This window comes from Panthera onca, chromosome F2 (assembly GCF_046562875.1).
Source record: "Panthera onca isolate mPanOnc1 chromosome F2, mPanOnc1 haplotype 2, whole genome shotgun sequence".
Lineage (NCBI taxonomy): Eukaryota > Metazoa > Chordata > Mammalia > Carnivora > Felidae > Panthera > Panthera onca.
In genome coordinates, this window is record NC_138356.1 from 75,724,639 (window position 1) to 75,742,330 (window position 17,692).

Below are 17,692 nucleotides of genomic sequence, written 5' to 3' on the forward strand. Positions count from 1 at the left end.
ATGTCCCAAGGTTAGCAAGCGAGCACGTTTGCCGTCGATTAGGTGTGGTGCTGTAAATGTCAGAAACAAAGGGAGGATGGTAAATACCATACCAAATTTATAGAGGAAAGAAGAGGTATAAATGAATGTGGTTGGTTAAAAAAGCATCGTAAATTTCCAACTCTAGAAATATGTATGTATATGCAGGACCAAAATAAGGATATTATGAGCAAGAAACTTGTAGAAACATCAAAAGATATTCACAGGCAGGGAGAAACCATTCCGTGTATCAATGAAGATTTAAAGCCTTTCAAAAAGGACAAAACGCCCAGCAAGTGAGCAAGGCCGTGACTCATCCTTCCTGGGGAGACTGCATAATGCCTCCCCTCCGCCCTACTTTTCTCTTGGTTGTAAATAGACAGTAGATACTCTTTCTTTTCTGAAAATATTGATCCTATAAACAGTCCAAAGCCCAGGCTGTAAAGACTGCTCACTACAGGCGGTCACTGCCATCCCCAATCAAGTCCCGGCGCTTGGGGGTGCTGTGGGGTCTGGCCGGTCAACACGGCGGCCTGGTTCCTAGACCCCAGGGCCTGGGGAGCCCTCCTGCATGGAGCAGACTTGTCCACAGGGTGCCGAGGGCCAGTCTGCGCAGAAGGGAGGGGCTAACTCCCTTCGCTGTGAGAGCCGTCTGGAAACAGAAAGACGCCCCCCTACTGGCCCTGCGTCCATCACAGAACAAGGATAAGAAGGTTTGCGTGTGGGCCAAATTCACTCAGCCGGTGGAGGGGGGTTAGAGACAGATGCTCGGCCAGCAAAAAGGGCTAAGACATCTGATGTGTCTCGAATTTCTCAAGAGTCCAAGAGCAGCTCAGTGTGGTCTCAACAATCAACTGAGGAAAAAAGAATCCTTGTCTTGGAAACTGTGGTAAAATGGGGTGGACAGAGTGGTCTCTCTACGCACATGTGAGGAGTGATGACGGGGCTGGTGCAGGGCAGGTGGTCACACGCGGCGCTCATGACCGCCAGCAGGTGCCCTCCCCTCCAAGGGCAGGTATCTGATGCCCCGACCCCACTGCCCCGCCATGTCCCCCTTGTAGACCGTGCCCACGTGGCAGGGTGCTCGATACCCATCTGAACGGAATTATTCAGGAGACATTTTAAAGCTGAACTCAAACAGAACCAGAGCACATGCACCGTGACAGGGAAGGAGGAAGGAGTCTGGAAACAGAAAGAAGCTGGAAACAGCTTCTTACTGCCTAGGAATATCTTTTGCTATTTAGACAAGTTTATTGTGCATAATGCTTTACTTCCTTGGCCTTTAAGCACACAGGTACTGAACTTCTGTTTAGTGCCAGGTGCTGGCGGGGGGGCTGTGCAGCCCCGTAGGGCACCTCACACGGGAGACATGCTTCTCCCTACAAGCCTCACCCCCGCCTGGGAACCCGTCCACAGACGGCAGCTCTCAGGGTCATTCTTCTCACCGAAGCCCCCGTGCTGCACTCTGAGAACATTTTCCTCGGCACGCTGCTCAGGAGAGAAGTCCTCCACCCTCGTGGACTTTTCTCAAAATCACCCCAAGTGACCATCCTTGCAGCCCCCGGCCTTTCTCAGTGCTGACCTGACAGACTCGATGTTAATCTACACGATGCAACTACCCGTTTATCTGTCTGGACCAAGCAACAAACTCTCCTATGAAACCCTGGGACTCCTAATGCCAAGCACAGGCCCTGGATAGCTGTGTTAGTACCTCTTTGCTGAACAGAAACTTCTAGAAGCAGAAACTGCTATGGCTGAATTCTACAGGCACAGAAAGGGGACAAGGAGCTATGTCACTCCTATGGCAGGAGCTAAGATTTATTGAGGACTTAATCACAAGCCAGGCACTGCTAGCTGCTTCATTTGCATAATCACGTAATCTGTACGTTAGCCCCACGCAGTAGGTTCTATTACTGTCCCATTTTACAGATAAGAAAACAAGTTCAAAGAGGAAAAGTTCTTGGGGCGCCTGGGTGGCTCAGTCGATTGAGGGTCCGATTCTTGATCTCAGCTCACATCATGATCCCAGGGTTGAGGGATCAAATCCTGCTCTGGGCTCCGGGCTGAGTGTGGAGCCTGCTTGGGATTCTCTCTCTCCCTCTCTGTCTGCCCCTCCCCTACTTGCTCACTCTCTCTTTCTAAAATACAAAACAAACAAACAAACAAAAAAACAAAGAGAAGTGCTTTGTTCCGGGTCACATACCGTTAGGTGACGGATGTGACTTCAAGCCCACATAGGCTGACTCCCTTTTAGGCACTTGCTCCCTTCCCGGCTGTGCCACGGGCTCCTTCTCCACCCACTCGACATGGCCTGGGGTGACCGTGCTGTGTGTCTAGGGAGGCCTTCAGCTCCCCGGGCCGGGCACCCACGGCAGCTGCAGCCCACGGTGAAGGGAGCCTGAGTCCGCCCGGCTCAGATGCGTGCCATCCGATCCTCGATTCCTGATGCCGGGCACGAGGGAAGCCTCCAAACATGGCAGGCCCCAAGCTAAGAGCTGGAGACCCCACAGAAGAAGGAGAGCAAACCCCACTCTCAGCGAGCCCCCATTTGATGGGGAAGGTAGAGGTGAGTCCAGGCACACTAGGGTGTGGTCTGTGACAAGGGCCCAAGGACGGTCGTGAGAGGGGCACACTCCCATCCCACCTCCTCCCATTTCCTCTGCTGCCGGAGGACAGGAGAGCTTTGACTCAGCCCGTGTCCTACCCCTTCCTACTGTCCTGACTGGGGAGGAGGCCCCCGTTCTCCCCACAGATGCAGGTGACGGCCCCTGACAAGCCCACAGGCTGGGCTTCCTCTGCGAGCGTCTGCCCCCAGGAAGCCGTTTCCCCCAGCCCTCCCGCTTCCCACGGCTGCTGTGGGCAGAGCGGGATGGCCACTTCCTTGCAGTTACAAATAGCAGGGGTGGGCGTGGACCCGGAAGCAAGAAGGCCCCCAAAGCCTCCAGGCCTCCACTCTGCCCAGAGGCCTGCACGGTGCGGCCGGCCTGCCTGACGGTAACAAAGGGGTGCTCCGCTTCTCATCTGGGTTCGGTGACTGGGCTCGCTTCCGATTTCTGCCCAAGAGAGAACCACAAGCGAAGTAGCTGAAGACACAAATGCTTCTGCTTCTCATCTCGCCGACGTCTGCCACCAGGTGAGGAAGTTCTCTGCTTTCAAGGGCTCATGGACTAGACACGGCCCAACCTGGCTACTCTTCCGATGTCAAGGTCAACTGCACCACCTAATGACACAGCCCAAGGAGGACTGCTCATCCCATCCACGGGTTCCGGAGAAGGTCCAACGTGGTCCGGAGAGCTCGAGAGCGGGCTTGACGGAGAGCGTGGCCCTGCAGCTGACCCCGTGCGACAGGAAGTGAGCCCCATAAAGGCTGGTGATGAGTGACCGTTCTGGGCAGAGGGCGCGAAGGTGCGAAAAGAGGATCAGCAGGTCGCCCAGCGGGCGGACACACTATAAGCACGGGGGCAGAGGGAGGCAGGGGCGCCAGACTGCTGTGGGGAGGTCCTATTCCCAGTTTACTGAACACTTTCTAAGTTACCGGAGGGTTTTAAGTGAGGGGTGCTGGAATCCTTAGAACAGTAGGAGGGAAGGTAAGGACATCAGTGAAGAGAAGGTCTGTAAACCAGGGTGGGGAGACCAACAGTTTAGAGCAGAGCTTCTCAGACTCGGCCACGCATACAAATCAGTGGGGACCAGGGACGGTGCTACGTGCCGCCTGACTTGGGGGGTCTGGGGTGCAGCCAGACACTCTGAGCTTCTAACAAGCTCCCTGAGACTGATGCCACTGGTCCAGAGACCACGTCTGGAGTAGCAGCTGCCTAGATGGAGTGGGTGGCTGTTGGACACAGGGACACGTGAGGTGTGTTGTGGGGGCAGATGCCACAGCAAGGGGAGACGTGCTGACAATCACACGTGGGGACCCCCTGGTTTCAGGCTGAGCACTGGAGTGGAGAGTGGGCATTCACGGCTAGGGAAGCTAACGGGGATGGGGAGGGAGGGCTGTGGAGTCCCCAGCGCTGGGTTAGGGGAACTCCTCAGAGCAGGACGGAGGTGACTGCTCCCGGGGTGGGGAGGGGGGGGGAATGCAAAGTGGAACCTGCTGGCCGCAGCCCTGCCCCGGGGCAAACTCAAGGAAGGCCAAGAGCACATATCCTTCAGATGGGGCCCACGGCTGTGGCTCCCTCCTATCAGGGCTGTTGTGGGGCGAGCTGCAGAGATGGGAGGAGGCCGATGAGACCCACCTGCCCCAGCCCAGGCTGTGGATCAGGAAACAGGCCCCCAGGAGCAGTGAGAAAACCCAACAATACTGAAACTCAAAGTGGGATTCTGCAAACAGTACCAGCCAAGCCACAGCTTCCGGGGGCCCAACGGTAGGAAAATCAGGGCTCAGGGAAAAGGAAGAGAAAAGAGAAGAAAAGTTCAACAGACTGACATCCCCAGGCTAGTGAAAGGTGCTTTATATGAACAAGAGGGCCGGAATGAGATCGGGAAACCTTTATCCTCTATTTTTTCAGACAATTTCCCACATGGCCACAGAGAGATCATGGCACTTATTTTTACTTTAAAATCTCGCAAAGAAGTGGAATTTTCCATCACTGCCAGGGGATAAAGGAGCTCAGCAAGTAATAAGAGAGGTGGGAACAAGGATGCAATTCTTCAAGTCATCCTCCCGAAATCACAGCAGACACCGAGGTCTCTGAAGGAGGTTTTATTTAAAACAAAGATAAAGATTCACAGGGCTAAGGGAGCACTAAGGAAGGCTCACAAAGGACAGGAGTTGGCATTAGGTGACAAGGGAGCATAACCCACTGCCAAGACCCTGAATGAATGTTTTGAATCTGGATCGACATCGTGAAGGTCACCCTGCAGCAGCGGTAGAACAACATTCTAGAAGGAACGTTAAGTCCAAAAGCATTGGAAGAGGCTACCTGTGTGTATAATTAGGAGCCTGACAGAATTAAAACTGGCAGGGCCCCAGGATCAAATAAATGGTACCATAAAGTTCTTTAGGCGAGAGCCAAACCTCACTACCCAAGACGTGTAGCTGACAACCAACCGGTTCTCATAGTACGGGATATGATAAGGGGAAAACAAAGAAAGTCATCGGTGACACTTCGTGCTTCTATAAAGCTCAAAAGGACTGGGAATAAAAGGAGATGTCTATCTGGATTGCAGACATCCATCAGGGCCCTAACAGAGAGGCCGGTGTTAGACCCTCCCCCACCAGCCCCCGCCAAGAGTTAGGAAGCAGTCACACATATGCCCTCGGCCCCTGCAACATGCAATGCATTCGGTCGCCTGCAAAAGACCCATGACTCCCCTGCGTGGGCCCTTCCAAAGGTATCGGGGTCCATCTTGACTGTAATTACCCTACAAAACCAGGAGGCACGGAACACACAGGACATTCCCACCACGCGAGGAGGAATAGAACACGCGAGCAGCTGCACATACTATCAGCTCTTTTAAAGTCACGTATGCCTTTTCCTAATCTTCTGGAAAGACGAACCACAACCATGGCAAAACCACCACAATGGCAAAGGAGAATAAACAACAGAACTGAAGACGCCAGTGTTTTATCGTGGTGTAAAAGGAGGAAACGCTGCAATTGTGATGTCTCCCGTACTCAGGCAAGTGCTCTGAAGACAAAGGGGGTCCTGGAGGGGAGAGGAGAACAGAGAGGAAGCGTGAGAGGCGCTCCTGTTATTGCCACCCTGTGGGTGGTGCTGGAAGTCAGGGACAGGTCTGCTCACCGCGTGAGTTAAAAAGTACCTCCTGCGGGAACAAGAAAAGTCCATCAACTCACCAGTTATTTGAACTTAAGTGGATAACAAAACAGGAAGGGCTTCTCCTGGTCCCTTTTGTGGGCAGGATAAGGGGACAGATCTCGACTCGGTCCAGCTTTATGACAACGCAGATGGCCAGGATCTTCTCTGACCTCTTAAGGATTGCAAGAGTCTCTGTGCCAATGCGATTCTGCCGCCAGGTCTCTTGCCGTGCAGTTGAACAATCATATTAATAGAATGCAGTGACTGTTTTAAAAGAACACTGAAAACAGATTTTGGAGCCTCACACAAGTCACCTTCCAGATCCCTGTCCCCCTTATTTTGCCACAAGTATCATGAAACGCTCAACATCCACCCCCAGAGGAGGCAGCCTCTGAGCTCTCCTTCCAGCAGGATCGCAGGGCGGGAGGCTTCTCCCAGCCACGGCTGCACTTGAGAAGCACCTTCTGCAGAACAGCGTCTCCTACCAGATGCCCTTGGACACACGGACAGCACAAAAGGGCATCAGGAGACCGGATGACTCAGGGCCTTCAATTAAAAACAGGACAGGCTGCACCTGCACTTTCTCGCAAGCAGGCAAATGGTATACGTGGTCAGCCACAGACATGGACTGCATTTCCTTGCAAAAATAATGAACTGCAAACAACAAGCAACAATTCTAGCGTCGGCTGGCAACCAACATGTCTTACCCCCCGAACTGCTATCAAAACTGCCTCTTGGACTAAGCACTGCACACTGAGCCCAGGGGGGCTCCGCACGCCCCTCTCCCCCAGACTAACACGTCAACTTCACCCTCCGGCTCCATCCACCACAGGTGACCCGCCAAGAGATGGCAAAGGGCGTGGGAAAGCAGCTGGCAGAAGATGGGTTGCTTTGGGCAAATATGGGATTTCTGCTTTTGTTTGTTTGTTTTTCAAATCAGCAGTGAAAGCATGTGGTAAGAGCATTTGGGATTCCGAACAAGAAGGTGGCAGCATAATTCTGCACCGTGCCAGCCGAGGGTCTGCATGAGGGAAGTAGGCAGGGTGCCTGCAGGTCAGAGACCGTCTTATTAATCGCTCCTTTCAGCCGCTCCCTGCCGCGGGGGCCCTGGCCGACAGCTTGGAAAAATCCAGCACATCCAGGGAAAATCATGAACAGAAGAGTGGCAACTCTAGGGTTGCAGAGAACCAGGAATAACGAGCGGGTGCACCACCCCTGATCTGGGAGCATGACTCCTTAGCTGTAAGCAAGATGCACGGTGTGGACAGATCGGGCCCTGCCAACAGAGTATTGCTAATCACAGTCACCGGTGAAATAGTCACTCAGCGGGCAGAGGTACAGTAACAACGATCTAATTGCTCTTGACCTGCCAACTGAGGTGGAATATTCGTGTTCAGTAGAAGACCCCCCACCCCCCACCCCGGGGCTGGTGTGGTTCTGCTGGCATCTCAACTGTGACCCCCTCAAGAATCTGCAGGATGGGAGCTCATTCCTGAGCCTTGAACTGAAATATCAACTGTGAGAGATGTGTACAGCTACCAAAATACGTATGCTTTCCGGAAGCTGCCAAACCTCTCTGAAATCTGTAAATCAAAGTCATTTCTGTGACAACTGGGTATTTCACTAAATAACTGCCTGGAGCAAACAATGACCTTCGGCTGACACTCTGAAATGCACATAGACATGTGTGATGGTTAATTTCATGCGTCAACTTGACTGGGTCACCGGATGCCCAGATATTTGGTCAAACATTATTCTCGATGGTTTGTGTGAAGGTGTTTATGGATGAAATTAACATTTAATGTAAAGGACCCACAACTATATGGTCAACTAATCTTCAACAAATCAGGAAAGAATATCCTACGGAAAAAAGTCTCTTCGGGGCACCTGGGTGGCTCAGTCAGTTGGGCATCCAACTTCGGCTCAGGTCATGATCTCACAGTCTGTGAGTTCGAGCCCTGCGTCGGGCTCTGTGCTGACAGCTCGGAGCCTGGAGTCTGCTTCTGATTCTGTGTCTTCCTCTTTCTCTTTCTCTCTGCCCCCACCCCACTCACTCACTCTCTCTCTCTCTCTCTCTCAAAAATAAACAAAAAAAAAAAAAGATAATCTCTTCAACAAACGTGTTGGGAAAACTGGACAGCAACATGAAGAAGCATGAAACTGGACCATTTTCTTATACTATACACAAAAATAAATTCAAAATGGATGAAAGACCTAAACGTGAGACAGGAAACCATCAAAATCTAGAGGAGAACACAGGCAGCAACCTCTCTGACCTCAGCGGCAGCAACTTCTTACTAGACACTCTGCCGGAGGAAAGGGAAACAAAAAGAAAAATGAACTATTGAGACTTCATCAAGATAAAAAGCTTCTGCACAGTGAAGGAAACAATCAACAAAACTGAAGGCAACCGACGGAATGGGAGAAGATATTTGCAAATGACATATCCGATAAAGGGTTGGTATCCAAAATCTATAAAGGATTTACCAAACACAGCACCCAAAAAACAAATAATCCAGTGAAGAAATGGGCATAAGACATGGATAGACACTTTTCCAAAGAAGACATCCAGATGCCTGACAGACACATGAAAAGATGCTCAACATCACTCATCATCAGGCAAATACAAATCAAAACCACAATGAGATACCACCTCATACCTGTCAGAATAGCTAAAATTAACAACACAGGGAACAACAGGTATTGGTGAGGATGTGGAGAAAGGGGAACCCTCGTGCACGGTTGGTGGGAATGCAAACTGGTGCAGTCACTCTGGAGAACAGTATGGCGGTTCCTCAAAAAATTAAAAATAGAACTACCCTACAATCCAGCAACTGCATTATTAGGTATTTACCCACAGGATACAAAACTACAGATCCGAAGGGGTCCATGTACCCTGATGTTTATAGCGACACTACCAACAATGGCCAAACTATGGAGACTGGGCAACGGATAAAGAAGATGTGATATACACATACAACGGAGTATTACTCGGCCATCAAAAAGAATAAAATCTTGCCATTTGCAACGATGTGGATGGAGCTAGAGTGTATTACGATAATTAAAGTCAGTAGGAGAAAGACAACTAGCATATGATTTCACTCATACGTGGAATTTATGAAACAAAACAGATGAACATATGGGAAAGGGGAGAGGAACAGAAGAGAGGGAAACAAACCACGAGAGACTCTTAACCACAGAAAACAAACTGAGGGTTGATGGAGGGAGGTGGAGGGGGTGGGCGAGATGGGTGATGGGGATTAAGGAGGGCACTGGTTGGGATGAGCACTGGGTGTTGTATGTAAGTGACGAATCACTGAATTCTACTCCGGAAACCAATACTGCACGGTATACTAACTAGAATTTAAGTAAAAATCTGCAAAGGAAAAAAAAACACAAAAACATTGAAAGTAAAGGACTAAGTAAAGCAGACTGCCCTCCTAGTGTGAGTGGGCCTCAGCCAATCCGCCAAAGCCTGGACACAGCCAAAAGGCTGGCTCTCCTTGAAGAAGAAGATTTGTCTTGCCTGCTTACCCTGGAGATTGAACACTGGGTTTTCTCCCTGCCTTTGGACTCCAGCTCTTCCCGGGTTTCGAGCCTCCTGGCTTTCAGACTGGAACATCAGTTCTCCTGGTGCCCCGGCCTTCAGACGCAGGTGAACTACACTGTCAGCGCTTGGGGCTCCAACTTACAGATAGTACATCTTGGGACCTGTCGGCCTCCATACCTGGTGAGCCAATTCCTTGTAATTAGTCTCTGTATACATGCAGATATACACGCGTGCACACGCACCCACATACACACATACACATACACACACCATTGGTTCTGTTTCTCGGGACAACACTAATACAACGTGCTTTTTCATCAAGTCTCAGCAGAAATGGTAACTGAGTCACAGAGAAGCGAGCTTGGCAAAGTGCATGCCCCCTGGACAGCCTCGCCTGGACTAACCCTGTGACAGGTCAGTCCCTGGGCACAGGGAACTGCTCCAGACAGGCCACAAATACCACATGGACCCTGAAAGGCTACTGGATTTTAAAAGCAAACAGATGAATGAATAATACATATCCACTCCACCTGCAGCTCAGAGGTCCTTTCCCAGACAGATACCCCCACAGCCCCAGAGGGTGATGCCCCACAATGCACCCCCCCAACTGCTGTCTAGGGGTCACCCTCAACAGTAATAAGCAACACGCTTTTTTTTTTAACTCAAAAAGACCCATATCATAAAAACCACCTGTTCAGTCATCCTGACCTTCTTAAAAGGAAAATGCTGAGTGATTATAAAGTCTCCTTACTATTCAGAAACATGGAAGAAAGGGGTGTGGTGCACGTGCTGGCCTGGGGACCAGGCTCTGAGGCCATGCCCAGTGTCAGTGACAGTATCAGAGAGGACAAGGGGTTCCTCTGATCATCAAACGGCAGGAATGCTCAGTGCAGATTCACTACTTGGGCTCTGTGACTAAATGGAAAAATCTGGAAACTATGATCTGTCAAAAATGCCAACATGCCTTCAAGAGGGGTAACACAGGTCAAGAAGCCCATGGAGAAAGGACATCTGGCTCCGAGAAGTGACAGGAAGCTGTGGGCTCTCTGGACTCAGGCTTTCTTCACTGGCCTTTGAGCAGTGGGAAGGGACAGTGAAGGGAGAGACCAGGCTGAGGTCCTTCTGGGCAGTGACTCCTCTGTCACCACTTGGTGCTTGCAAGAGGGCCCATCATTTAACTGAAGTGGGGCCCCACCTGCCCCCGCCCCCTGCATCCAGTCACCCAGCACTGACCACCAGCTCCTGCTCTCTCCTCTGCCTGGAGCCCCGTGCCCACCCAACCCCCTGCTACCATCCAGAACTCCCTTCGGGCATCATGGCGTCCATGAAGCCCTTTCTGCCCAACACGTGCCCTCATCCCAGACCCAGGTTCAAGGTGGGCAGCCCCTGGTGCTCCCACAGCACCCATGAGGCAATGGCTGACATCCCCAAAGCGTTCATTACTCTCGGGTAGAGCTGCCTGTTTAAGGTCCGCATTTTTCAGACCTCTTGAATTCTGCTGGTTCTATTTTCCCCTTTCACCTCCAGCATACCACGTTATTTATCGTACACGTACACATTAGCTATCTCCCTCAATTACAAGGTATGCTCCTTGGGGTGCCTGGTGGTGGGGGGGGGCAGGGTTCAGTCGGTTGAGCATCAGACTCTTGGTTTCAGCTCAGGTCATGATCTTACGGTTCAGGAGTTCGAGCCCCACGCTGGGCTCCATGCTGGGATTCTCTCTCTTCCTCTCTCTCTCTCTGCCCCTGTCCCGCTTGTGTTTCCATTACCACCCAAAATAAATAAATTTAAAAAAAAAGCAAGCAAGCAAGCTCAAGCGTACCATTCGTTTGTTTTGTTCACTGAAACAGCCAAGAACAGCACCAGGCTGGTCGAAGCAGCTCAGGGGTGCTTGCTGAATAAAAGAGTGAATCATTTCCTTCGCCAGGTTTATCTGCCTCTTGAGAGCAGGACCTATCTTAACCTCAGAACCCAGCATGGTAGACAGACTAACGCGCCCCCACCTCAAAGAGGTCCATGCCCTAATCCCCAGAATTGAAGACTGTTACCTTGCAGGACAAAGGGGACTTTGCAGATGTGATTAAGTTAAGGGCCTCGAGATAGGGAGATTATCCCGGATTATCTGGGAGGACCTAATATAATCACGAGGGTCCTTATGAGACGGAGGCAGGAGGGCCTGACTGAGCGAAAGCAACGAGGCGAGAAAGCAGAGGCCAGAGCGATGGGGTGTGAGAAGGCTCGCTCTGCCCTTGCTGGCCCTGTAGATGGAGGAAGGGAGCCTCAGGTCGGGGATGCCGGGGCCTCTAGATGCTGGAAAAGGCAAGAGAGGGAATCCTTCCCAGGAGGAACGCAGCTGTCGAAGCCTTGATTCTGGCCCAGTGAAATCCATTTTAGACTTCTGACCTCCAGAATTATTCGGTAATACATCTGTGCAGTCTGAAGCCACTCACTCGGGGGCCATTTGTCGCAGCAGCCAGAGGAGCGAGGGAACCATGATGCCGCACACGGTGACGGGTGCGCTGCAGATGGGCCGTCTGCTAAGCGGATGCTGTACATCAGTACATAAAATGTTAGCTTTCAGTCTCAAACATACATTTTGATCCAGAAAAACAGCAAAGGGGCATTTAAGCCGTGAGCCACGGAGGTGGTGGTGGTGCATCTGTTTTTTCTTTAAGTAACTGACTGACTCAGAGATGCTTATGCTAATATTTCCTGTGCTGGCAGGTCTCACCCTTCATCTACTGAAGGCAGTTTTATTAATCAAAGATAAATTTCCTCCTCATAAAACCCTAAATCAAGATTTAACAAAAGGCGGGGGGGTGGGGGAGAAACCAATTTATTTATCGAAAGCTGTCTGGTCTTCATAAATACAATTAGTCGCACTAAAAGCTCTCGAGCGTCTCCCCGGGCCCGGCTGGTGCGGTACGCGTAAGGACTCGTCCTCCTGAACACTTCAAGACACTCGATCCCCATGAATCTGTTTCTAATGCTGACACTTGAGAAAAAAGATGTGACAGGAAATCGTTGAGGACATGTTTCTGTGTCCAACTGAAAATTTAAACAGTCTGAATTATGGGTGAAGTCTTTTCCATGTCTCATTTAAGAACAAGAAGAAAGCAACCCAAGAAACCATTTTTTCTTAGCTCTTTGCTTCCAATACCCCCAGCCTACCCACCAAGCCTGCCGGTATTTTCAACCCAGAAACTGAAAACCCAAGAAGACTGGAAATTAACCACTTTCAATGATCACTGATTCACTTTCATATAGAAAAGATCCTTTCTGGGGCGCCTGGGTGGCTAGGTCGGTTAGGTGTCCAACTTTGGCTCAGGTCATGATCTCATAGTTTGTGGGTTTGAGCCCCGCATCGGGGTCTGTGCTGACAGCTCAGAGCCTGGAGCCTGCTTCAGATTCTGTGTCTCCCTCTCTTTCAGCCTCTCTCTCTCTCTCTCAAAAATAAATAAATGTTAAAAAAAATTGTAAAGAAAAGATCCTTTCAATCAACATTAATAAACTGGGAAAAAATAAAATTAGGAACAGAGCATATAACTATTTTTTCACATGGGAAAGAAATCTTGAGATTTTTAAACCTCCAGAATCCATTCACACACAACCTGGAATGTTTTTGGCCCTGTGGAAGATATGTATAAAACTGGAAAGCTGAAAAAGATCTCCAAATAAGCTATCCAGTAGCAACCTGAAAACCTTTTTTTCTGCAACACATGCCATGTACTTTACTGACAAGGTGATCTTGCTTTTTCCTTTCCAGTACTGTTCTACGGGATATAATTCCAAACGTGAAAACCAGAGCTCCCTCCATCCTACTTAATGAACATTAATGAGCAACTACTATGTGTGTTATTATTTTGGGTTGCAGCAGGACGAAATCCCCAGCACCGAGGTCCCCTGCACGGGGAAGGAAGGGCAATATTTTATGCCAACAGGAACGCCAGAGTCCACACCGCGGTGGTGCAAGCACACTCGTCATGCAGAGGTAATTCCTCTGCTGAAAAATCCTAGACCAGAGTTTCAGAAAAGAAGAAAAATATCACACCAATTTCTCTAATAAAAACAGCCATCTCGACATTTCAATGATAGGATAACTGAGTTCAGAGGGCATTCTTTAACACACTGCAACCCCTTTGCCAAAGGAGGGGGTGTTTGCTGTCTGCCCGCTCACCGGTCCATCCGCCCATCCTCCACCCATTAAGTAGCAACAGCCCCAGCCAGCGAGGTCCCAGGCCAGACAGGCAGGATGGAGACGAGAACACACACTCTTGGGGAACATTTCCAGACGCAGCTGCTCCAGACCGTGCAGGACACGGATGCTCCTCCTCGCCCTGAGTTTCCAAAAAACCACAAGATTCTCTAAAGGATGCCACTGTTTTCTGCCACCAAAACACACTGTACCTGTTTACACTGGTCGGACCGGAGGCTTATCTGCCTCATGCCACGTGGTGCTGGCAGCCTGACGCCTTGAAGCACATCTAAGCCGTATCCCGCACTGCCTGCGACGCTCAAGACATCACGTCCCGGAGCAGTGGCAAATCACCGTCGGGAGCACCTTCCTATAATTCTCAAAAGAATTTGGCAGGGAAACCGGCAAGACCCTTCCTGAAGCGCCAGGCCCAGCTCAGGACTCCGCAGGTCACGGTGCGGAAAACCAGTTTCAGAAAAGCTACAGTAAGACAGTCGGAAGACAGCGACCTAGTAAATACAAAAGGAAGCTAACAGAGTGGTTAGCAACAAGGCGTGCGGGTCTGTTCCCAACCCACCGGCGCCAGGGCCCTGCAGACCGAAACGCCACATCCCACTGAGCGACTTCTGTGCAGGATCTTGTTGAGAGAAACCACACCAACCGAGGAGCGTTTCTGGGATACGCGGTCCACACGTTCACCTAGACATGCTGAGTTTTGTCTGCAGGTCAGGAAAGCCGGAGTCGAACCAGAACGTACTAACTCCACAGAGAATTCTGTCACCTGGGTTTCATGCTTTGCATTGTGGCCTGGGCACACTTGGGGGCACGGGCGTGGAGACAGCTCGGGAAGCGTACTTCCCATTTATCAAAGGGAGGTTGCTGGGGACACGGCACCCACGGGTCCTCATGTCAGAGCCGCACTAAGAAACATCTTTATTTGTCTGTGCCAAGAAAACCCACTCCTTCTACGAAGTCCGTGTTGCCTATTTCCTGCTTTACCCTTCTACGATTCAGCACCAAATTCACAGTCTAACATGCATACCTCCCATAACACACGCCTCTCCCAGGGCTCTGCTCAAACATCAGCAATCTACCCGACAGTCCTTTCTAAATAGCCCCCAAGCACACTCCTGGGCCCACAGGCCTCCTCCTCCTTTTAACTTTCCTCCTCCGCACTTATTTGCCATCTGACACCCTTTGTGTCTCACTCGTTCGTGTGTGTCTTACTTTTTTCCCACGAGAGAGTAACCATGTTGATGGCAGGCACTGGTTCTCTCCTGGAACCCCGGGCATGCTGCCCAGTGAGAGCGGGTGTTTACTAAGTACCTCCTGAATGAATGGCTACAGGAACGGTTAACTGCATAAAACTCTACAGTGTGCATTTCACCTTACTCCGTGAACTTGAACTTTGCCTGAGTCTGATGTGTTTACTGTTGTTTTGCTTTTTTTAAGTGCTTGGGTAAGCTGGACTAAATCTTTGGTAAAACAAAGCAAGAGGCAGTAGAGAGATGGGTACAGACAGAACAAAAGGATGATCTAATTCCCAAACACACTGCATTTTAACAGCTGGTAAGGTCTCTGGGGGTGGAAATGAGCCAAACTGTTTAACTGTCAATTAAGTAGAGTCACCGTGATTCAAAATCGGATGATGTCCTTCCCATTGGCTCAGCCATCGGCCAGGTGACGCTGCATATCTAATACGGCCGGTCCGTGGTCCATGGGGTCCACGGGGAAGCCCTCCTGGCTTCTCTGCCTGTCCCCACGGTCCCCACTCATTCTGCTCGCTGGTGCCTTTGGCACCGAGGGCTGCTTTTCGTGACAGATGTGTCCAAGTGTGTCCACATCTGCTCATTTTCACTCTGGGATTCTCTGAAGAGAAATAAATGAAGTTTCCAAAATTTTAAAAACTGTATTATTCCTCTCCCCTAAAACATACCTCCACACACGGAGCTCCTGAAGACACGAGCCCATAATAATCGGAGGCAGAGTAAGAAATGCGTGAGACTGAGCTCTCTCTTTCCAAACCCCACCGTAGGTAAATTAGGCCTTGAAAACCCACGGGGAAGGAGAGAGACAGGGCGTGTGGCAGTGTGAGGGGATGATACTTAAGAGGCAGGGAAGGGTCCTTACCTGTTTCACGACAGTCACTGTCCCTGGAGCCATGGCAACCACCGAGGCCACAGCGGTGGCATCATGGGCCTCGGTGCCCAGCTCGATGATCTGCTGGAGGATGTTCACAGCCGTGGGGTCAAGTCGGTCCCCTTACATGGAAGAAACAAACAGGTCACCATTAAGCCCAGTGGCACTGGAGGGCACTGAGTGCAAAACCAGACCTTAACAGAGGCCATTCTTGGGTGGTGTCTTCTTCGGGGGAGGCATGGGTTCTCAGCAATCTCTCGCTCTAACAACAGAATAATCCGTGTGGTACTTGATAGCTTTAAAGCACTTTCTATAAGAACATCTCAAAACCCCAAACGATCCTGTGGGGAGATGACATTGTGACAAGACACCCACATTTCGTGGATTGGTTACCTCTGCACAAGACAGACAGGAGACTTGCCTGGGGTCACTGGGTCAGTCACAGCCCAAAGCCAGAGCTGAAGCCCAGATGCTCTGAATCCATACCTGGTGACACAAGCCTGCTTCTCCAAACAGACCCCTGAGAAGTCCCAGCCCGCCCAGCAAACCACAAACAGGGTCCCGTGAGCACACACACAGCAGGTGGCCAAGAGAGCGTGCCAAATAAATCACACACGCTAGGACAGAACATCCAAGGATGTCTCAATTATTAAAACCGGTGGGCTTCAGAATGCCAAACCAGTTTAAGCTTGGGGTTCTATTTTAATCATCTCAGAAGACTGGAATATGTATCATCAGGGCAGCTACGGAGTATAGACCCTGCCTGCTCTCACCATCTGCTTGGCCATCTGCGACTCTTCTGAACACGGCACTCTGACCCTGATCGCTAACTCACTAAAAGGGAAATTACCGCATGATCTCTGTGTTAGCATCATGTTACCAAGTCTCCGCGCGCGTCTGCATCCCCGTGGACCCATTTTCCTTGGGCCACGGCCCAATGTGAGTCCGTCAGTAAGAGACGGAGGAGGGGAACGTGATGTGTGCGATGTGGAGGGCAGGCGCTGGCATGGGACTGGGGCGGTGACAGCGTTAGCGACTTGTATGTATTCACATTGCACCACCCTGGCGCTCCCCTACACACACACACACACACACACACACACACACGTGTGCATGCAAAGACACCAGCACAGACACAGACACACGTGCACACACACTCTCTGCTTAAGGGAAATGTGTCAACTGTGCCTTGCAGCCAGCCAGTCTGAACGTCCAAAGATGTTTACAACAAAGATGCTGTTTACAAAACATTTACCTGAAAACCTTACTGAGCTAAAGTAAGGTTTAATTCCTCATGCGCTTGCTCCCTCAGTGACCATTTATCGAGCCTGTCACCAGGAGCGTGGCTCCCAGCAGGGAATCGGCCTCCATCTAACACTCTCTCCCCTCCTCCCGGAACTCACGGGCTCCTGAGACAGATTTGTAAGCAAATTATCACCACACCAGGTTGGTTCCGTATCGGGAGGCAATCAGGGAACACAGCAGAAACGTCGCAGGAGTCCCAAGCAGGCGACATATGATCTGAACACTGAAGGTGCAGGCAGGTGGCCAGAAAAACCATTCAGGGAACAGAGTTCACACAGGGCGGTGCACAGAGGAAGGCCGTGCCTGCACAGCCCATGCAGGACAGCAGGCACAGAGACAGGAGGCAGGCGACACAGGGCAGGGCGCCAGGACCCAGAGCGGCCCAGCCTGGCTGCATGGGTGCAAAGTCTGAGCTTTAGTCCAAGTGCCAGGAAGAAACCCCAGAGAGGCTTTAGAAAGGGTGTGTGTGTGTGTGTGTGTGTGTGTGTGTGTGTGTGCATGCATCAGGGATGACGATAGACAGGCCAAGGCCAGAGCTTGAACAACTGCTGAAGTCACCAAACACGAAGGAAGGAAGCACAGGTTCAGGCTGGGCCTCCGCTCTGGATGCCCCATTTATCAGCCAGGGCCGGGCCACCCTGTCCGCTGTCTCCTGAGTCCCCGCGAGCTCGGCGGCCCAGTGAGCACAGCCCCGAAGTAACAGCCCCAAGGAGCGTTCCACAC

At 51.0% G+C, this 17,692-nt stretch overlaps 1 protein-coding gene across 7 annotated transcripts in view; it reads right to left on the reverse strand.

The window, feature by feature from the left end:
• ZFAT (zinc finger and AT-hook domain containing) overlaps nt 1-17,692 on the reverse strand; it is a 345,664-nt gene that overhangs the window by 70,208 nt on the left and 257,764 nt on the right. For 6 of the 7 annotated variants that reach the window (XM_078441802.2, XM_078441799.2, XM_078441798.2 and 3 more), the window contains one exon: nt 15,656-15,786. In XM_078441802.2, coding sequence (XP_078297928.2) covers nt 15,656-15,786 — 131 coding nt within the window. Of the gene's footprint in view, nt 1-12,191; nt 14,035-15,655; nt 15,787-17,692 lie in introns of those variants that run through there. The other variant, XM_060611392.3, reaches the window with a different exon arrangement.